At 38.4% G+C, this 23,410-nt stretch overlaps 1 protein-coding gene across 3 annotated transcripts; it reads left to right on the top strand.

Annotated features, from left to right (window-relative positions):
* The first annotated feature begins 550 nt into the window (after positions 1–550).
* On the top strand, positions 551–22,647 carry LOC103473563 (putative cytochrome P450 120). 3 transcript variants are annotated; one of them, XM_008423891.3, is made up of 11 exons: positions 552–966; positions 1,595–1,672; positions 1,764–1,848; positions 1,960–1,995; positions 2,228–2,367; positions 4,491–4,614; positions 4,919–5,063; positions 5,274–5,384; positions 7,012–7,139; positions 13,708–13,795; positions 18,583–22,647. In XM_008423891.3, the coding sequence occupies exons 1-11, from the start codon at positions 777–779 to the stop codon at positions 18,727–18,729; spliced, it is 1,272 nt and encodes a 423-aa protein (XP_008422113.1). In that variant the 5' UTR covers positions 552–776; the 3' UTR covers positions 18,730–22,647. The 3 variants fall into 3 exon arrangements, with proteins under 3 accessions (XP_008422115.1, XP_008422113.1, XP_008422114.1); XM_008423893.3 differs by lacking the exon at positions 13,708–13,795 and having other exon boundaries at positions 551–966; XM_008423892.3 differs by lacking the exon at positions 1,595–1,672.
* Positions 22,648–23,410: the final 763 nt, after the last annotated feature.

Raw genomic sequence — 23,410 nt, 5'->3', positions numbered from 1 at the left:
GAGAGGGCACACCTGGACAGGGAGAATGTGGTCGGTGCTGCCATCTAGTGGCCTCAAAATGTAATGAAATAGAATAATTTATTTAGTTGTTACATCGCCGCTATTCTCAGTGAAAATTCTCTATTCTCTATGTAAAAATATATTGAAGTAGTTCTACTGTTACTTGAGTACAAATTTTGGGTGCTCTACACTTTTGATCCTATATTCTTCTAAGAATTGGATATTTTAAAATACTGACGTTTTCGCAGATTAAAAAAAATACATAAAAATTAATGCGCTGTACTACATTTTTCAAATGAAATTATTATTGATACTGTTTCTTATATTCATATAGTAGAGGTGGGACTTTTAATCATTACTTTTGACTCTGTAGTCTTTAATGCCATTAATATAAGTCCCTTCGAAATTTGACCGACGTTTGTCTGCTCACGTTGTGCGAAATTTTGTTCCCTTGAGAAAATATGTTCCCTCCCCCACCCCACCCCAGCTCCCTCTACGCCCCCCGTGTCGGGAGTGCGCACTGCAGCCAGAGAGGCAGGTCTGGTTACTCGGTAAAACAGTGCGCGCTCCCGATTCATTTTGACGCGTCGGACGTCGGTCAGGCGAACATTCATTGCTAGCTGGTTTCTACTAACTTGATACAGAAGTCGGTTCTGTTTAGTTAAAACTTCGTATTATCACTAGCAGGCTGAATGCGGTCTAACTGCAATTTCTTTTTTTGAGGAACGTATTCAGTTTACACTTTAGAGATAAAAGCGCATAGGTCTCGGTCCAGAATGTCTAAACTACCAGGAAATGCAGGTGTCTCGTTGCTTGGTGACAAGACCTTGGACTTCTACCGGGATCCGGTGATCTTCTGCCGGCAGAGAATTGAAAAACACAGCAGCAGAGTGTTCCTATGCCGCTTAATAAACAAACCGACCGTCTTTATCTGCTCTGTCGAGGGGATGCGAGAGCTGCTCTGTGGTATGTTTGTAGGTGTTCCTCACAGGAAATGACGGTTTTTAGGCACAGGTGTTTTCTCTTTTTAGTCGAATGGCGTGTTAGCCCTCTCTAGATAAAAACTGCAAATTATCCTAGGCTACACAACAAACAAAATTAATCAATAACCTAAGACTTGGTGCTGGAGACCTAGCTGTGATCAAAATACGTTATACATATTTAAAAAAAAACGCATTAGACGCTAGGATGCTTTCCCTGACCAAAAATAAATAAATAACTAAATGTAGTTTAATAATTATTTTTTGTCTTGCAAAATGCATTTTTGAACTATAATTTGCCACATTTCTAATTGCTGATTTTCATTACAAATGTGACTGTATAAAATAAATATTTATTTTATGAATTCTTATAAAATAAATATTTTCAGTTCAACATAGGTTGCTTTGAATGTACAGTATTGTGAATCTGGACTCTTGAGGCTATATTTAAACAAAGATGATACTGATATTTATATACCTATTATTGTACTTGACTCCTGTTACAATAAAGTGACTTTCCTGGTTATATGCTTTGTCTTTTGCACATCCCCAAATGCTGTCTTGATGTTCTAAGCTTCGTTGTTAAAGTTATATGGTTATGTGATGTGTTTTAGAAAAGTCTAACATATTTCTGAAGGACCCAACTGATTTTATGACAAACGTATATGGAGACACTGTTGTCACCATGAATGGTAAGCATGTAGATACAGTCCCTCATGTCGATGCCGTCCATGTACTTTGTACATGTGCTGAAATGAACCTCCGGTTGTGTTTATGTTTCAGGTGAGGAGGCCTGCCTCCTCCGTCTGTCTCTCAACCACTTGTTTACAGGAACATGTCTGGAATCCTCAAGTAACTACATGTCCAGGTAAGAACAGTGTTGGCCTTTAATTGATCTGTTATGCACTCAGAAGTTTCAATTAAGAAAAAAATTTTTTTTGTGAAATTTTAAAATGACATATACTCTTTTTCTTCACAGTGTATGTGATCACTGCTTAAAGAATCTCTCAATCAGGTTATGTAAACCCTGTGTGCTATTGTTAACACTATTAGCTATTTAACACCTTGAAGTTGTGCAAATTCCATATTTTACCAAAATGTATTTCAGTTTCCTTAAGTGACATCAACACAATAAGCTAAGGAAACAAGCACCAATTTTTTCCCCCAATTGTATATCACATGGATGCAGGAATTCTCTGTTTAATTTTCAGTTTGATCTAACCAAATGTGTGTTTATGTGTGTTTAGTGAGCAGCCACAGTCTGTTTACTCCATCTTTAAACGTCTGGGGGCGGAGTTGGTGTTGGGTCTTTTCCTGAATGTACGAGCCGAGGATCAGCCTGAGGTTTTCCAGGAAATCATGGAGCTCTGCACAGAACATTGGCACGGTAGATTCACACAGATAAAGCATCATCAACATTTATTGGCACCAGTGTCTTTATATGGGCAACCTGGGCACCTGCCCAGGGCGACGTGGGGGGAGTGAGGTTGGAGGTGTGCATAAGAAGTTAGTAGGAGGTGTAAGAAAAAGGCACATATTGGCACCTGCGGCGAAGATGTGCAAAATATCTTAAAATAAATTAAGGTTCTATTGCAATAACATAACGTCATGCTTCAAAAATGTGAAAAATCTAACTTCCATTTGAGTATACAGTGGGGCAAAAAAGTATTTAGTCAGCCACCAATTGTGCAAGTTCTCCCACTTAAAAAGATGAGAGAGGCCTGTAATTTTCATCATAGATGTACCTCAACTATGAGAGACAAAAGGAGAAAAAAAATCCAGAAAATCACATTTTCTGATTTTTAAAGAATTTATTTGCAAAATATGGTGGAAAATAAGTATTTGGTCAATAACAAAAGTTCATCTCAATACTTTGCTATATACCCTTTGTTGGCAATGACAGAGATCAAACGTTTTCTGTAAGTCTTCACAAGGTTCTCACACACTGTTGGTGGTATTTTGGCCCATTCCTCCATGCAGATCTTCTCTAGAGCTGTGATGTTCTGGGGCTGTCGCTGGGCAACACAGACTTTCAACTCCCTCCACAGATTTTCTATGAGGTTGACATCTGGAGACTGGTTAGGCCACTCCAGGACCTTGAAATGCTTCTTACGAAGCCACTCCTTCGTTACCCGGGTGGTGTGTTTGGGATCATCGTCCTGCTGAAAGACCCAGCCACGTTTCACCTTCAATGCCCTTGTTGATGGAAGGAGGTTTTCACTCAAAATGTGACGATGCATGGCCCCATTCATTCTTTCCTTTACACGGATTAGTCGTCCTGGTCCCTTAGCAGAAAAACAGCCCTAAAGCATGATGTTTCCACCCCCATGCTTCACAGTAGGCATGGTGTTCTTTGGATGCAACTCAGCATTCATTCTCCTCCAAACACGACGAATAGAGTTTTGACCAAAAAGTTCTACTTTGGTTTCATCTGACCATATGATATTCTCCCAGTCATCTTCTGGATCATCCAAATGCTCTCTAGCAAACTTGAGACGGGCCTTGAGATGTACTGTCTTAAGCAGGGGGACACGTCTGGCACTGCAGGTTTGAGTCCCTGGCGGCGTAGTGTGTTACTGATGGTAGCCTTTGTTACTTTGGTCCCAGCTCTCTGCAGGTCATTCACTAGGTTCCCCCGTGTGGTTCTGGATTTTTGCTCACCGTTCTTGTGATCATTTTGACCCCACGGGGTGTGATCTTGCGTGGAGCCCCAGATCGAGGGAGATTATCAGTGGTCTTGTATGTGTTCCATTTTCTAATAATTGATCCCACAGTTGATTTCTTTACACCAAGATGTTTACCTATTGCAGATTCAGTATTCCCAGCTAGGTGCAGGTTTATAATTTTGTTTCGGGTGTCCTTTGACAGCTCTCTAGTTTTGGCCATGGTGGAGTTTAGAGTGTGACTGTTTGAGGTTGTGGATAGGTGTGTTTTATACTGATAACGAGTTCAAATAGGTGCCATTAATACAGATAACAAGTGGAGGCCAGAGGAGCCTCATACAGAAGAAGTTACATGGCTGTGAGAGCCTGAAATCTTGCTTGTTTGTAGCTGACCAAATACTTATTTTCCACCATATATTGCCAATAAATTCTTTAAAAATCAGAAAATGTGATTTTCTGGATTTTTTTTCTCCTTTTGTCTCATAGTTGAGGTATATATCTATGATGAAAATTACAGGCCTCTCTCATCTTTTTAAGTGGGAGAACTTGCACAATTGGTGGCTGACTAAATACTTTTTTGCCCCACTGTATATGTGATTTTCTTCTTTCTTGACATTTATAAAAATTAGATGGATAACTATTTCTTAAGCAGTCTTCAACCAAACAAAACACAAGCAATTTTTTAAAAGCAACCGTGAAAGGATTGCATCTAATGTCAGATTTTTTTTCCCAAACAGATTATTCTTAAAAATGTATTTACAACACAAATGCATTCTTCTCCTCTTTTTAGATTAGCTCACTGCTTCATTTTGCCTGCTTTAGACACTGGGTATCGTTGTGCTGGCAGGTTTGATCTCGGTTCCAGTAACTGTGAAGGTACCTTTGTGGACATCGGGTTTCGCCAAAGCTCTGGATGCCAGAAGCAAACTGATGGAGATCATCAAAGACAAATTAGAGAATGATACAGAGGGGTGAGGCTGCTCAGGTTACCTCGATGTGGTAGAAGGAGTGAAAAAAGGCCTCTTCTGCTTCTTTTCACTTCTTTCTCTAGCTTTCTAATGTAATTTCTTTTCCATTTAGAGATATTCAGCAATAACAAATTTTCCAAAATGTTGAGCATGTTTGTTAGATTAATTGGCATCTAACAATTTATGCACCCAAAATCTCAAAATGAAAGAATTGGAGCCTAATTGAGGCCTCTGCTGTTTCCCAACAAAAAAATAAAACAAAAGATTTTTTGTAACTATCCTGATCATGACTTCAATGTAAATCCAGTTTTGTCGGCGCTTTGGGTTCCCTGCCATTTCCCAACGCTGGTTCTGCTGCTCAACATCTCCTCCTGCTCATCTCAGCTCTCATTCCTAAAGCTCTGGCATCGCTGCTCACCTCCTTCACTCTGGCTCTTGGAGGACCTGAACAGGTACGCAAAGACAGGCACTTGAAACAAAAGAGGAATGCAAGTATCCTGTTAGCCAGAAAGACGAAAAAGAAGCAGAGATTTCTGTAAATGTTTGTTGTTAAACCTTCCAGATGTTGGCAGCATAAAGCATGTGATGTTAATACTGTTAATAGTACGACATGTAAAATAAATTCCATCTGAAAATAAAAGCAGTTATGCTTCACAACTCAGAGGGAAAGTCGTCAAGAAGCCATCCGTAACCCTGACCACCTTCACAGAGTTCTCCTGGAGGTGCAGAGACTGTGGCCGCCCTTCATTGGTGGACGCAGAATAGCTGAAAAGGTGAGCTGCATAAGTTCACGTGGTAAGCTTTGAATCTAAAAACTAGAGCTTTTGTGCAGCTCTTTCTTCCACCAGATGGCGCCAGGTGACGAGAGAGAAAACGACTCGTGTCCTTTCTAATGTGGCCTACATGCTGCTTAGAGTTGAGCAGAACGCTCTGCTTTAAAATATCGGGGCTAGGACCGCTAGATGCAGCGACTTGGAGTGAGAGTCATCTGGCATTGGGAATCTGGGTCAGCAAAGTGGGGCGTTGTTGAATTTTCCACTTAAAGTGTAGAGAAACGGCAAAAAATTACAAGTTATGGAAAGATTTCTGCTTTTGAGATGTCACATAGGACTTCAGTAAGATTATAAACACCAGTTTCTTATTTTCTAAAACTCAATAAATGTGCCTATTTAATGACTTGTCACTTTTTAGCTCAATTTTTAAAGTACATTAATGTGCAAAGCGCAAGGACACTCCTCCCAGCCTCTTCCCGCTACAGCTCTCCATGATCGTTATGACCTCATCAAACAGTGTTATGCAACAGGCCGATGGGAGGCATTGATCTGTCTGTGTGATTGATTGGCTGACCCGGAAGGAAGCAAGTGGGGGAGGTCAGGGTCTCCGGTGGGGCAGATGTGTGCCAGTGATGCTTTGAAGTGGAAAATTTTGATTCTATTAGGTTGTGCAGCAGAACATTCTGATCCTGGTGGCCTTGGTGGGTTCATGATGTGGGGAAGTCTTAGATAATATTAGAAGGAAGTGACATATTTAGGGTGATATATTTGCTGTTATCAGGGGAGAGTCTCTGGTATGTCTGGTTGAATTGTAAAATTCTATTTTTGGTACAAAGGGGATCTTAGAGCTCTTTATGATATATGGGTGTTTAAAACAGAAGTGGTTGTACTTCATGGTAATGAATAGTATCACCTGACTGGTACTTTCCCACATGGGAGTAAAAAAGTTTAGCTTTCTGTTTTTTTACTCACAGCCTTCCATCCTGTCCAAGTTTGTATTTAATAAATGAGTAAAGTATAAAATCGGTGTCACCACACACAGGTCAAAATGTATTTTTTATAAGTCTTCTTAGTTTAGCAAAAGCATAAAAATAGACTTAATCTTTTCTCAACTGTTTTCCATTTGACAAGATAAAAAAAAAATATGTTCTATATGTATAAAATAAAAATACATAGCAACTTTGAGCATAGATAATAATGAGTTTGTTCTAAAAATGATGTGGCAGGATGTTTATGCTTGTGGAAAAGTGTGCTGGAACTCATTGATATTCACGGTCAGGTGGAAAAAAAAACTGGGGACTCCATCAGGTGGAACTAAAATATGCTACCTAATTGGGTTAGTCAGGGAGGGCAAAGGTATCTTCCATCAAGAACTAGATGTGCTTCCATACACCTGTAGTAAGATGGTTTGGGAAACTCCATTTATGATCAACTTTACATTTATACTCTGAAAACGAGTTACTGCTGAGCAAATTTGAGTCGAGAAGTAAAAGTCGTCAAACCTAAGATGTAAGAGAAAAACATCAAGCCCTTTTAAAATGTATAATTGTTTCTTTTAACACGGAGCTTCTATAGAGACTCATGGAAAGATCTCCATTCAATATTTTAAAAGCTCTTATGTTTCCAGGAATCCACCCTCGCAGACTTCTGTGTTCCTAAAGATTATGGCGCAGTGTATGTCAGCTACTTCATCCACCGTGACCCAGAGGTGTTCCAGCAGCCCGATAGCTTCCTGCCAGAAAGATGGAGTGGGAGGTAAAGTCTTTAGTTCTCCTAGTTGACTTTCACCGTAGTAGATTTAGACCACTTTGCATATCCATCAACAGGGGTGGCATGGAGACGTTCAGTCGCTTTGTTGATACATCAGAGCTGAATACTTCTAATCTGATGCAATTTGAGGACAATTTGAATTTAAAACCAGATTTGACCAGTGCATCGCACACATGGTGTTAAGATATGTATTTTCAAGGCGCATGTTCTTTTTATTATGAGCTTTGAAATCTTAGAGGTTCAATCAAGCACATCGTTTTTTTCAGCATATAATAATAAAATTAATTAGCATAATCATTTTGGTCTTTAGTGATTTATTAAAGGGAATCAATTAGTTGTGAATGTTTTCTTAAGTAAAAACAGTTTAAAAATAAACATAATTATGACTGCTTCTTTGACATTTAATTATTAAATTGCATTTAAATTAGTTGGTTTACAGACTTGGATTTTAAATATATTCCATGATTTTCAGTGCAGTTGAAGATTGAGCTTTGGGAAAGTAATTTCAGAACGCTTTATCCTCTAAAAGCAGTTTTCCTGTGCATTCAGAATCGTTGTCCTGAATGCAGTGATGCTGAAGCACTATGATATCACACTTTCAATTGCCAAGTTGTTGATTTGTGAAGAATGAGAAGCTAGTCCTTGTTCTTCGTTATTTCATCAACTTTGTACAAACGGCATCTTGTTTGACAGGTGACACAGTTTTCTTAGGTTTACTTCCAGAATAGTTATACCAGTATATGAGTATTTACTCTGAATGATTTGTATTTTACCAGAATAGGTGAAGTTTATACATTCACCTGTGTTCAAGAACCATACAGAGCATTACCTATTGCACCATCACTCAAAGTTTGATTCCAGTGCTAATCTGCTGTGGCTTAATGCTGTAACAACCACTTCCTCACATTTACTGACCATTAGAGCAGAAAGAGACAGGAAGCTTTCCGTTATTGTAACACATTAAGGATGTTGAGGAAATGTGTCATAATGAGCTTTTTTCATTAAAATGGCAAGAGAATAAAAGGTTGCAGTTTTGTCTAGGTATTCTTTCAGCACATAGTCTTTTTTTTTTCACGCTCCGGAAAACATTTACAAAGGAAAGGAAATTAAAGAATTATTTCTTTCAGCAACAAGGTTTTTTTTTATTGTTGTTGTTGTTGTAATCAAGGGCATCACTTTTGGTTGGAAAAACTGAATAAGCTGTGAAATTGCATTTCAGTACTTGAAAGACTAACAGAAGGCCAGATGGTTTGAGGAGAAGATTGTGATGTGAAAAAACGAACATTTGTCAAAAACACCCCAAACATTACTGTGGAGGTCTTCTTTAAATATTATATTCCATCCATCTATCCATTTTCTTTACACCCTTGTCCCTTAATGGGGTCGGGAGGGGTGCTGGTGCCTATCCCCAGCTAACGTTCCGGGCGAGAGGCGGGGGTCACTCTGGACAGGTCGCCAGTCTGTTGCAGGGCAACACAGAGACACACAACCATGCACACACACTCACACCTAGGGGCAATTTGGAGAGGCCAATTAACCTGACAGTCATGTTTTTGGACTATGGGAGGAAGCTGGAGTATATTATATATTATAAATATTATATTATAGTATTTATACTCTGCATCCATTATGTTTAATGGATGCAGAGTATTCTCAGTATTGAGAATAACTGAGTAGTGTTGAAATGTGAGCCTAAAAAAAATGTTAGCAACTTCTCTGGACAAATAAAACCTCATCTGGGGCCATTCACCTGTTTCCTCTCCCAGTCGACCCTTTTCTGTTTTCATTCACCTGCTCAATTCACATGTTTATTCTCATTCATGCTTATTAATGCCCTGGTAATGTATGCATCCGTTGCTATGGAAACTATTCACCTATCTTTGTCTTTAAGCATTCTCTGCATGCCTTAATATACACTGTCGGGTATCCAAAAGAGAAGAATATCAATATTCAGGTTGTAATCTGTACTAAAACTATCTGATTAGAAGCTCATTAGTTGCAGCACTGATTCTGGCAAAGCCATTTTCACCTCCGCTTGTTGACTTGGAGCTTTTCACAGCAGTGCTGCGGAGCTGCAAACACACAGTCTCCCCCCTCAGCAGTTCAACACTGGAACATTAGCTGTCGTTCACAATACTGACGCAGTTTGCGTCGATGGCGTAATAACGACTCTTACTTTGTTCAAAGCCAAAAAATAGCTTCATACTTATTGCCATCATTTTGACTTTCAAATAATGTAAATTAGTTGGCACCTTTTGGGAAGGACGAATTAGTAAATGCTGATTGCGGAAAAAGTTACTAAAGGTACTAATGGAGCCAACGTGTGCCCATCTGAAAATGGCTGCTGAAATTGGTTCTCATCAGACATAAAAAATTGTTTCCAAGCTATTATTTTTTCTCAGCCTCTGTGAATTGCAGCCTCTTTCCTGTTATTTTTCAATTTTCTTAGACCATTTCCTGTAAAGCCAGGAGTTGTTTTTTTTTGTTGTTTTTTTTTTCTATGTGTGAGCTTTCTGCCACTCAGAGAAACCCGCCGGGTTCCAACAACAATGCCACATTTCTTCCCCATTTTGACGCTCGTTCTGATGCTGGAATCGGATTGGACAATTTGCTATTTGTGTTGACAATCATCTGAACAGGTGTTTCTAATGAAGTGACTGGAGAGGGTTGACTTGCAACTGCAGGATTTTTGTGGGAAAAGATTTAGGTTTTCAGACAAAACCTTGATGCTTTATTACATTTTGTCAGTTTCATCAGAAATCATTGGACAGGGAGAAATAGGCAGGTCCAACCCCCCCCAAAAAAACCAAGTAGTTCAAAGATATCTTACACCTGCTTGATCAATGTAGTTCTTGATAATATGCTTAACTAGATGTATTGAATTCAGTTTTAAATGAATGAATAATTCAACTTCATTTGATTTATTATTGTCATTTCAAGAATGTATTTTGACAATTGAACTAAGAAAAAAAACATCTATATGAGCAGACAGGAAGCTGCTACCTTAGTAACTGTCCCTCTGCCTCCACACCTATTTTTACCAACAGGGATTTCCTTCGTGCATCGTGCAGATTGGGGCAGGGTTAAAGAATGAGTCAGAAGAGATTTTCCTTGCAACAGTGACGTAAAAGGTGCAAAATAAATAAATAAATAAATAAAGCTAAAAAAAACAGATGAAAGAAAATGGGGTATGAATCTATGTGGTGAGTCACCCAGACTGATTAAATACCTGGGGTTTGACAAAAGATGGAGTATTATACTGTCTTTATCATCTATAAATGTCATTGCAACTAATTTGTAAATGCGTCTGTTTTCTGTCTAAAAATGCATTCAATCGTTGAATGATTCCCAGCTTTGGGCAAGCAAGACCTTAAGACATTAGTCAGTATGTTTGGCACATGCAACAAATGCAAGAAAATCGTTTTTCATCAAACATTGTTGGTACAGAGTTGCCTTTTTACAGGCGTATTTATGCAGTACAATATTTAAATAATGTATGTGTGAGTTTCTGTAAACCATAGATTGATGAATAGTTGCTCAAAAAAAACATTTCCTGCTAACACATGTACCTTAATCACACTTTACAATAAATAAAAAAAACATACTAGTGTATAAAGGCAGAGTAGCAAGGTGGATAAAAACATTGGCAACCTGCCGCTAGCTAAGCTGCTATTGCTAGTTTGTACATAAATAGGAACAACAGTTGACTTTTGTCATTATTTTCATCTATAATTATACAACAACCTGCCACATTTTTCTTAGCTTTTTCATTACCAAATTGTTGTGTCCTGCACTAATGACATCATTTAAAAACCGTTATTATTTAAACTCAACCATATCAGTTATATATGCAATATGTAAAATGTTGGTAAATATCACAATGAATGTGTTACATGCACTAAATAAACACATACTTTACAACACAGTTTTACTTTTTTTTTCAATTTGCCTTAATTGTGACCATTGTTTCCAGATTTTGAGGCTTCCATAGAGATACTGGGAAAACATCTCAGCCACATGATTTATTAAAAAACTTGCATCTTGCATTTTCCTGCCTTCATTGATATTTTGTGACCTTCCCTATACATTACACTATTTAGAACTTAAGGTTTTTGTCTTTTGCAGAAACTAGTAGGGCTGAAAAAAATGGAGGTAAACAATTAAACATTATTTCCTCCTTGCTACTGAGTTTCTGCAACAAGATTCACAAAGATTGCTGACCGTGTGTCTGCTTGTGCCTTTTGCTGTTTTTTTTCTCTTAGGTTTCCTTCATCATCCAGTCTGTTTTCCCCTTTCTTCTATCTGCCTCTCACCTTGCTTCTCCATCTGTCAGCTTATCCGGAAACTGCTTTACTGTCTGCCGTGATAGTTTCCAGCCTTATTTTCAAGCCACCTGGCTCTTTAATTTAATGACTGCAGTCCTGTTATATAACAAGCCCACCTACAATCATCACAGTTTCATCTGTCCTTGTTTTTTTTGTGTATTTCTTTTGGACATGGTCCCACTGTATATTGTCATGGTGTACATTTATGCATTCATGTGTCTTTGCTCTTTCGGAAGGAAGTGAACAGGCAAGCTAACATCCCATTCGCCAAACGCCCACACATGCTTCGACCCCAAATAATCGGAAATGTTACCAAGTCAGATAGGAATCTCAGCGACGGCAGCAGATATTAGAGCGGCTTTTATAGGAATTTTAGATCAGGAACATTTTTTCTTGTCTATGAAAACATTTGTTAGTATTTATAATAATAATAATAATAATAATAATAATACATTTTGTTTGTAGGCGCCTTTCTGGACACCCAAGGCCACCTTGACATAAAAGCAAGCGAATTATAAAATACATACCGGTAATAAAAACAACAACAACAACAAAAACCAACAACAAAAAAAAACAAAACAAGATTTATAAGACAGTACAAAGACAATTAAAGGTTGTATGCTAGTTCAAACAAATGGGTTTTGTGTTTGGACTTAAAATATTGCAAAGATTCGATGTTACGGAGATCAGGTGGGAGTGAGTTCGAATTTGGGAGCAGAGCGGCTTTATAGCTTATCTGGCTTTTGCATTAAACTCAACTCCTGAATTATTTCAGAAGATGTTTTTCTTAAGGGTTGTAATGTAAATCTAAATCTTTTTATTGTAGATGTAGCCTTTTAAAACACAGAACTGCTAAGGGAAATGTAATTATTTTTGCACTGCTCAGAACGTGCAAATGCCAATGCAATGGTGCAAATAAAAAATTTAAAAAAATTGTTTGGTGGTCTAAAATGTTTAGGTGTGACAAAACATTTCAAGCAAAACAGATCCATCAGGGAGCAAACATAATCATTTGTAAAAATAATTTAAGAAAAGAGTTGTTCTCCTGTTCTAAAATGTCCCCCCTTTTTCTTGGAACGTCATAACTGGTAACTGGTGTTTCAGCTGCTCTCTCAACTCTGTGCAAAGATCCAGTAACTTGATTCAAACTGTGAACTGCAGCAGCCAGCACACTCTGTTTTCATGTGAACATGATTTAAAGGTTATTAGGGAAAACCCAGATGTGTTCCATCAACGAAACAATTGGTATAATAAATCATTTTAAAAACAAAACGTGGATACCTCATCCACACAACAAACACAATGGGTTGAGCGAACATAAAATCAAAGTCAGTTGACTGTCAACAAGTATTGAGTTGAGTTTATTAATGGACTTCTAGGTGAATTATTAAAAAAAAAAAACTTGACTGGGAACCGATATTTTGAATGTGATCACAGCTTCCCTAATCTAAAAGCATTTTTCATGAACTGGTTTCTTTTCTAACAATTTATATCTAATATATCTATTACCAATATGACATTATGTTCGTACATTTGGAGTCTGGGTCATGGAGTCCTGGACTTCTCGCTCATTGTACTTTTACGCAGTTAAATGAATTATATTGTCCACCGTATTACACTCAAGATTGGACTCATTTTCCTTCCATTCATCATATTTGACATGTTCTTTTGCTGTAGCGCTTCTTCTCTCTCCGGCTCTCAGCATTACAGGACTCCGCTGTGCGGCAATCATTTTAATGTTCTAGGATGTTCCCTAATAGTACATTAAATTGTTAGAAATATAGCAGCGAGAACACTAATAATCTCCCCGCTCACACACACACCAACCATCTGGCAAACTGCTTCCAGACTCTGCACATCTCTAATGCTTCCTGTTTGCCTTTAATCAGAGCTCAGGTTTCAGGAAGACAGGATACATTAGACACAGGAGATGGCCTGAATGGACAGGTTATTGACTAGAGGATGGAAAACTACCAGCATGTATTTCTCTTTTGGACATTTCCAGGTACGACAGAGGGAGACAGACAAACAACTTTGGACAATTAATGTCTATTTTCAGGTTGTTATTTTTTTTCTTTTGGCACCGTCTGTAACTCACCTCGCAGTTTTCTACTGGCTTTTATTAGTAAGAGAGAAACTTCCCTGAATATCTGTGAAACCTGAAATAGAAAATTTGAGAATACTCAACATTTTCTTTGAAATTTCTTGTATTCTCTGGTTTTCTTCAGGAATGCAGGCCAGGAGCATTTGCTGTGTTCTTTTGGCAATGGGCCCAGAAGCTGCATTGGTTCGACTCTTACTGAGATCTTTATTAAGGTGAGCTCAAAACCTTCAGCCACATCCTTAGTTTTAATATGACTGCTTTTCATTAAAGGTCCTATTAAAGTTGTCTTGTGTAGTTCCTGATGAGTGATAAACCTATTTGTAAAAAAAAAAAAAAAGGACAAACAACAAAAACAAGAAAATAGGTAGAACAAAGAAGTGAGAAGTTATAAAACTGAAAAATATATAATTCATTTAGAATTTTTTATTGTTTTTTTTTAGTTAAAACATCTATATGAGCAGACAGGTAGCTGATCCTGGATCTTGGCACATTAGTAAACATTAGATGTTTACTAATGTGTCTTACTAATTTGTTTTGCAATTCTAAGTAGCTCACCAACATAGATGATGAGGCTCCATGTCATAAAGGTGGTTTATCGTGTGTTTCTCATTTTATTACATTAGGACACACAAAAAGGGTTTCAAGATACACAAACCAACAAAAATAAAGATCACAGTAGCTTGAGTTTGAATTGGACCAATAGGAGTAGCTTATTCTGCCTTGTGTATATTTAGGTTTTACCCCCATTCAATTGAAGACATTATATTTAAGGTTTTTGTGCAGCTAATAATGGATTGTGATATTTTTGTAATTCTCTCGTTAGATATTTTGTACTCTGAAAAAAATGCACATATTAAAACTGTAGTGGCTGTTGTCAGGAAGGTTCTGTGCAACATTAAAACCACCACCAGTCATCCTGTAAACAGATCAATGGTCATGGGAATACCTGGCTGCTTGTTCGATTTACCTAAAGAAGAACACAGAGCCGTAACCACGGCAGCCCAGTCGCCAAAGCAGCACTCACCATAGCCACAAAGCTCACACGCACGCAGTCAGGCTGGGGAGCGTTCAAGAAAAGGAAGTGCATGCGACGTTTATTTTCTTAGACAAGTCATCTCTTCTGCTGTGTTACTGTTTTAATCCGTTGTTTATTCATACAATCAACCAGTTTTGCAATGAGTGAGTGAAAGTAACCTCAACAAACACACAAAGACAATAACTTCTAGCACATCAGTCCTTCTTTACAACAATCTGTATGGGAATAACAAGAAGAATAAATTCATGCAGCTTGACTTGTGCTTATGACTAAACAAACTAAAATGTTTTCCAGGTGCTGAAATGCACATCTAATGTATATAATTTTTAACTAATACAATTAAAGCGTGTTATTTGACGTGCGTAAGTAGATTATATTTACCTTGACAGAACTGACATGTCCTACATTAAAAAATGCAACTCGCTGGTGGGTGGTATCTCAAGCTGTCTGAAATGCAGCTCCAAGAAGTGACTCAACACACCTACACCCTGCACACACATATATATCACATATGAGTCAATCAAGCCGGATATAGGGATGTCCACATAGAGAGTTTCTCCCCCCCCCCAACATCAGCTTTAGTCTTTGAGTCGAGATAAAACTTCTGCTAAAAAAACTCATGCTTCAATGTTTTCTTTTATAACTTGTCAATACATCAACATGGCAGCAGTAAATGCAACCTTCTCATCTATTGGCTGGCTTAAAATTATGATGTCATTACCAGAGATCTCTTCTCACTAAACAGAAATCAAAGAAATGTTAGCCATTTGTCATTTCATTTCTATTTTGGTAATTTGTTAGTTTTCCTTATTCGTCATGAAACATAAATCAGAAGAAAAGGTGTATTTTAAAGTAATGTCTGCTTCACCTGCCATTTATCCATTTATTTCTTGAAACTGGTCCCAGGTTGGCAGAAAAATCTTAACACCTCTATAAGTTTATAATATGTGCATTCTTGTAAATTTGGATCAAATAATGAAGAACAAAAAAAACAACAAAACATTCTTATTGAAATGTATATTTTTCCTTTTATAGGACTTACTTAATTTACAAATGATTTAAATTATTGAATTAATTGCACAAATTAACTTATGCAATTTAAACACACCTTTTTTGGTATTTTTTTTTAGATGTATATAATTTTTGCCTTCACAAACATGCGATTTCCTCTGAAGTCATACTTTCTTTTTTGGATATGGAAAAATATTTGGACAGCTTGGAAGTATATCATTTAATTTTAAACACTAATTAAAGAAACAAGCTGCCAATCCTGAAAGCCTAAACACATAATATTTTTAGTTGGAGCAGGATAACCTGCTTTCTGAACATTTTTGTCCCCATTAAGAAAATTGGATCTGAACTCATAAGTTTTCACAAACAAGCTTATAATCCCAAAAGGGGACTAAAAGTAGTTGTTTTAATAATCAAAATTGCTACATTTATTGACACTCTGCTGGAATTAATCTGAAAAATTTTCCTTTAGCAGAGGTTAGAGAGACCTTTGACCTTTTCTGTTTAAACAGTCTCTGTTGATCCTTTGGAGCTCTCTCCTGGGTCTCCTCATGCGTAATGACTTCACAGGCTTTCTATACAGTTTAGATCTGGTTACTTTTCCATGTTGACTTTTTTCATATAAATTGCCCTCATATTCATGATGCCATGTACAGGCCCACAACATCTCCGATCCTCTAACGCAGTGGTCCCGGTGTTGGTGTTCCCGCTAAATCCTGAATATACCTAATTTGGGTTGTCTTGGAGTTTTTATCGCAACCTGTGGGGTTTTTCCTGTCTGGGAATGAGAATATACAACCTCCTGAATGTGACGGGTAGCCAATCAAAAAGCGCGGTGACGTAAGAACAGAGGGGAATCCCAAACAGCTGACATATCGCGCAACTGAGAGTCTGGTGGATATCGGAGATGATATGTGGAAATGTTTATTATTAAATCTAAAGGTCATTATTATGTTTATTCAGTTAAAAATGTTAACTATGAACAAACATATTCACCTCCAAATCATAGTGCAGCAAATAGAGCGGCTGCTCCCATCGTCTTTTATCCACCGCCTTTTCTTTTTGTTACATCTTTTATCTCTTAAAATGACTCCACAAATATCACTATTGCTTCTACATCGTCATCCGTGTTTGGTTATTCTAAATTCCCGCTATGTTGGGGGTTTTACTGGATTATCCTCTGGAATGGGGATATTCGTGACTGGAATCGGGTCGTGTTGCTCCTGCCTTGGACACACAAACCGATCAAACCTGTTGTTCTTTTATCAGCTCTGTGGTCACAGGGGTTTGGAGAATCGGCCGACATTCTTAAATCTTTCCGTCTAAACCAGACTTAAGACTCACGACCGCAGCCCAAATGCTCTGACTCTGGTCGCTATGGTAACATTTATATATCCCTTCAAAATAAGATACAGAAGCGCCACAACAGAAGTGCCACAAAAATGAACATTTTACTTTTGTGAAAATTTTAACTCCCGATACTGACTAACGGAAGTCCTGAGCTTGTTTCTCTGCAACCAGACGGTCCCATCTGGGAGTGATGAGAGACAATGACACCCGAAGTGTTGCTTATATCCACAGCCTGCTTGGTCTCTACGTGGCGAAGCAGCTTGAAGGCTTCGTTGCCTCATTAGCAGCCGCTCGCCGCATGTTATGCAGAGCGGGCTTGTAATGTGGGACTCACCTACCGGACTGGGATAAATCCATTCTCCTGTCTCTTGTCTGGCCTTTTTCCCTTCGCAAAGAAACTTTCCAAAGACATCTGATCCGTTTCTTACTCATTTTGCTGCTGGCTTCAGTAATGGCGCGCAAGTAACCGAGAGAATCCGGTTAAAGGATTTTCAAAATAAAAGATCCTCCAGACTCAAATAATACATAAAACGGAAATATTTCACTATTTCTTGCGCGGCCCGGTACCAATTGGTCCACAGACCGGTACCAGTCCATGGACCGGGGGTTGGGGACCACTGCTCTACCGTACCCGACAGAGGACATGTATTGCTCTTTCACGTCATTCTTTTTTTTGTTTGTTTTATGCCAAACCTTGCAATGTTTGTGATCCGACCAAACAGTTTCTATTAAAGATCCATAACAAGCAAGACAAGTTCACAGCGAGGTAAATAAATATTCAACCCCCAGTAATTGTTAAAATTATGCTTCTGCAGTAAAAGAATGGCTAATTTTAAGACTGTTTACAGATCTGCTACAGTGGAGCCAATAACTGTGGAGGTTCTCCTGCAGGCAACACCCAGAAACGTATTCAACTTAGCTCAAGAGAAAAGCAACAATTTTGTTTTATTACGAATGCAGATCTGACTGGTAATCCGTTGCATTTGACTGGTTTTTAACAGGATGACCATTTTCTGCTCACACACTGAGGAGGATATAATCAGAGTAACAAGGAGTCTGTGGGGATCTAGGTCAGAGATGTGACTCATCGCTCTTTTCCTTCATCCTTCCCCCCTGCGCTCCTCCTGCCCCAACTCCCCCCTCCCCGCCCTCAGCATCTTTCCTCGGTTCCCTCATCACTTTCCTCCCCATTCATTCATCCTGCTCCTCCCCCAACATCAGGAAAATCCTCATTCATAAAGTGAAGGGTAGGGGAGACGCGATTGGTCGGCTCAGCAGCCGCAGGATAAGCCAATGAGAAATGCTGGGAATGACATCAGAATCCGAGGAGGCTTGAAAACTAAAGTAGATACGAAAATGATGGGTCTGTATTCAAATATGAGGTTTGTTGCTACCTTCTCAGTCCAAAACAGTTGACGTGTTAAAGCGTGGCAGCTAAAAGGGGCCACTTTGGTATTTCAGACTTGGAATCAAAGTATTGTGGGGGGCTGTTGTTTTGCACGTCGAAAACCTAAAAAGCTTTGGCTCGGTTAAACTCTTTGTTTTCGCTCAGCAGTAAACACACACTGAAAATAGAAAACACTCTCTGCTTTTATATTTCAGGAAGTTTGCAGATACCTGCTAAAGAAATACGACTGGTGTTTGGATCCTCCGTCGCAGGACTTTCAGTACAAATGGCTGCCTGTGTCCCGCCCCGCCAACCTTCCCAGTGTGTCCTTCACCCGATTGGATCAAACCGTATCAGAATGAGATTACGCCGGGGACACGTAGCCTCCGGCTGTGTTTTATTGAACAAACATGTGTGCCTTGCATGCTGGGGGAATGTCTGGAGATGTGAAGGAGGGATGCCGGCAAACTGCAAGGCTTTCCCCCTCCTGTGCATAACCTTGTAATCGTGCCAGGGAAAGCTGGGGGGGGTGCTGGTTGTGCTTTATCTGTTCCTCTGCCAGATATTCTGCAGCGTTCCTTGATTGCTCTGCAAGCGAAGGCAGTACAGATGAGTCATTCTTCTATTGTGGAATCTGAAACAGACTCAGAAATGTTATAGATATATTTTTTAAACTACGAATTCACTCAGATGCAAGTCTTGTTTTTAAAAACTGCAATCTGCCTCGATTGCTGTTCAGTTTGGGATAAGCCTTGATGTTTCTGAGTGGAGGTGTGCGTGTCTGAAGCAGAAACTCTGTAGCATTAGTATTCATGTCGCTTCATTCCAGAGGATCGCACGTCATGTGTCACACGGGAACATGGGTAAACCCTCAGATTCCATCACTGCCTGCAAACCTGAACCCACTTCTTACCCCTCCACCCCACCTAGCAACAACCACTGCTTAGCAACAGTTCATCATACAGATCCTATCTTGCTTCCTTTTAGTATGCATGTCTCACACAAATACACACACACACACGCACACACGCGCGCGCACACACTATTCTTGCTTATATTTTGAATTGCCTGAAAAAATAAAAGAATATACTGTTTAGGCATTTCTTTTATTTTCTATTCTTTTTTTTTGCTCTTAATTGTTTCAGATCAAACTCAATTTAGTAGCAAATAACCTGGGTGAATAGAAAATGTAGCTCTTTAATGATTATTTTATTTATCAAATGGGGGAAAAAGCTATCTGAAGTAACTCAACTCTATAGGAAACATTTTTTATCCCCTAAACCTTGGCTGTACAACACTTATCAAAAATGGATGTTTTTTTTTACATTGCTTTGAAAAGATTTTGGCCCACTCTTTTATGCACAGTTGTTTTATTTCAGCCATATTTAAAAGTTTTTGAGCTTCAGCAACCGGCTTAATGATGTTTCACATCATCTTATTTAGATTTGTCTTCAATCAGATGTTTGAGTGTTTGAGTATACCACTCTTGTCTTCTGTGAGTCTAAACTTAAGGTTAAGGCAGTCCAGTGAATTAGTTTTGAGGTTCTTCCGGTAGAGAGCAGAATTCCTGTTTCCATTAGAGTTGATTTTCGCAGCTATTCGCCACAAAATGTGACCACAACTCCCTTTGATTTGCAGAAATCTGCAATTGTTCAAATTTCCACCGTATATCAGAAAAGCATGCAGGTTTTCATAGACTGTCCTAAATTTTGCATGAGTAAGAAGTACAATCTAGAAAAATACTAATAACATAACTTTGATATTCCTTAAGCTATTAGATGCCATGTTATTTCACAATGAAGAGCTGTAACGGTATGTTCATGTTGATCTCTGTAGGCGGTGTGATCCCTTATCGATCTCAGGAACATTTTATTTGTCACGCGGTCCACCACACAACAAACCCCCTGTTCTCTCTGCAGCACACACACTCCACGGTAAAGACTGTATCCATGCCTGCCTTGCTCGCATCTCTGAGTTGTCAGTGTGTCTCTGTTTCTCGTGTGCACACACTCGCGGACATACATCACATAGGATCTGGCAGAAAATGGGGTTCTTGTGAGCGAGGCTGGTATGACTCATTGTTCCTCCTGGACTTGGCTGTCAGCTAAAGCTTCTGTTAGCAACTGTTTGGGACAGGCAAAATGACTCATAGTGAATCTTATGCATAGGAGCACATGGCTCTGTTTTATTTGGCTATATCCTTTTTTTTTTTTTTTCGCTTTTTGATTTCTGCAGAGAAGGAATAAGAAGTACCTGTACTTGGTAATGGCTTCAAATCATTTTTATTATCCTTGAGCCTTTTCACATAATTACATAGGAATTTAGTTGACTTGGAATGAGCATGCCAGACCACCTCTTCACATAATCAGCCGCATTTGTAAATAAGACGCCTGTGCGGTCTTAACAATATCCTTTTGAATTTCGCATTGAGTGCATTTTAGGAATGTGCTGAGCAGAAGTGTGTGCAGATTACAATGAAGTGCAACTCATTGAGAAGTAGGCTAAAGCCTTAGCATTCATTATGGCATTCATTATGTAGATAGGGATCCTGTAATACATTGCACTGTGTGCGTCATTCGTATGTAAGTAGTGTGTAGGAGGCTACAGCAGAAAAAAAATGCATTAGGCTAAATGTGCAGAGGTAAAAACTAAGGACTCATTGTTTTTCAGCAGCATGATTATTTATAAAATCCCACATCTCTAATTAAATGTCGGAAAAGCTGAAAAAATAAACAGAATAATGCACCAGGGGTCATTTTCTGTCCTTTATATTTGAGAAAAACAAGAGTTTGTCAGTCAGTCTCGCACACAGGAGGACGAATGCTGGATCCAGATGGCAGAACAAAGCCTGAGGTCGGGTTTAATGAGCAAAGTTAATTACCACATGACCGCTCTGTCGGTCCACTCGCAGTGGACTGATAGACCGTTATGGTGTGTACAACAGGAAGCGAACGAAGTGCACCATACCCCCTGCAAGTGCGACACATGTTTGGACAGAAAAACAGCAGGTACCCCTGTTCAGCTAACAAACTCCAACATGCAGTCAAGGTAAACGAGGCCCTCAAAACAGACGGAGTATTCACAACAGGAGGTGCAGCAGAGAGATGCCCCTTCACTGTGTCAATTGATGCATATTTCTGTACAATAACGGGTGCAGAAATATGCTATCATGTTATATAAGCTGTGTTGAGTTTAGATAACATGGAGAAATCCAGACTCTTTAAACTTTACAACTTAAAGAGTCATTTTACTTTTAGGAAGGTCAAAACGTATTTAAATATCACAACTTTCTGAAAAAGAGATATTTTCAGATGAAGTATACTCTCGCAAAATTTCTTGTAATATTTAAAGAGCCAGCGTTTTATTTCTATTTTCAAGGATTTAAAATAAATCTGTCGCAATAAGCATTATAAATTAAAATGAGGTCAATAATTTCCTTTCTGATCTATAATATTTTTTGAAGAGCAATTGTGTTTATAGATTTCTATTTCATTTATGGTTTCGGTTGCAAGTAGCTTTTATTTCCATTTTGTTTGCTATTTTTGGTTTTATTTTGGATATTTAAAATATCTCCCAGGTCCAGAGTGAAGTACTCTTTACAAAATGAAAGTTTATGAGTCTTTGAGAAGGCAACTTGCATCATATTTTCAAGCCAATATGAAAATATGACTGTAAACTGGTAACAGTTGATGTTCATCAATAACTGGTGAAATTTATTGTCTCTAAAAATGTGTTAAGGCCTAGTTTAAAATAAAGATAAAAATAAGAGGATGATTTTTTTTTAAATCACATAGGTATTGCAGGAAAAGAAATTAAAACGGTTAAAACCTGTATTTATTATTATATCTGTACTTAAAAATGCGAACTAGTTCCTTTTAAATTTTAGCCAAAGGTACTAAGTGCCATTAGGTCCAAAGAGTCGCATGTGGAGTCGCAGGTTGGGAACCTCTGTTCTGCCTAAAAAAGAAAAAAAATTCTTCAAATTTCATTAAGCACAGGATGTTTTGATAAATTCAATAAATTAACCTGATTTTGAAAAAAGGTATAAAAAGATTGTTTCCGGTATAAATTGTGCTCAAAAACTAATTTATACCGAAAGCAATAAAATAAGTAAAACATAAATGGGGGTGAGTACTTTATATAGTTTACCAGTTACTGCAGTGAGACAAGTCACAACATAAAAATCTGTTTTTCTTACTTCTGTGACCTACTAACAAAGAAAAGTCCCCCTGTGTATGCAATGAATTCATTAAAAAAAAAAACCTCAAAGGACACAAAAATACTGCTTTGCTCCTTATTTAATGTTAGTCTGTGCTCAGACAGGCAGCAAAGGAAACCATTAGTCACAGAAGTGCCATCAAGCTCTGTTTAATTGTCTCATTCATCTTCCCTGAGCTGCTGAGTTCTGCCTGCGCAGCTGCCCAGATTCACCAGGAACCCCTCAGAAGCACTCCACCAAAAAACAAGTTCACTATCACTTACGGCAGCAAGTGGTTCCATAATCTGTGTGTGTGTGTGTGTGTTAGAGGAACTCAAGAAAGGTCAGGAGTTTTCCGGTTTTACTGCAAATGAGCTTCTGGCCTCCTGTCTCCACAGAACATCAATGAACTTCCTGCAGCGGGTTCAGGAAGTTCATGCATAAATAAAGCAATTTATAAGAATCACATTTAGAACTGCTCACACACCTAAGCTAAACTGTGAAAGCTTTCAGAGAGTGTTGTGATTGCCCCCACGAGTTAACTACTCGTGGGGGCAATCATATTCGGCAGCCCGCTAATAAATGTGCTGTGCTTTTAGAGCTCAAGCTAATATTTCAGGGTGTTGTCAAGGCGAAGTTAACACTGGGAAAAGACAGAGGATCAAATTTTTTTTATTATTTTTATTTATTTTTTTTTCACAGGTTATCTCTTATACTGTCAGGCATAATGATAATTTTAACAAATATGAAAGAAACATTCTTTTTTTAATAAAAGTAACATACTAAAGCTTCCCTACCGCCCTACCTGTGCCCACAATGATCATTGGATAATCCAGCCTTGATAG

The sequence above is a fragment of the Poecilia reticulata genome, chromosome 12 (assembly GCF_904066995.2).
Source record: "Poecilia reticulata chromosome 12, P_reticulata-male-v2, whole genome shotgun sequence".
In the NCBI taxonomy this organism is placed as follows: domain Eukaryota; kingdom Metazoa; phylum Chordata; class Actinopteri; order Cyprinodontiformes; family Poeciliidae; genus Poecilia; species Poecilia reticulata.
Note: the sequence above shows the minus strand (reverse complement) of the source record. Positions and strands in the feature narration are given on the sequence as shown.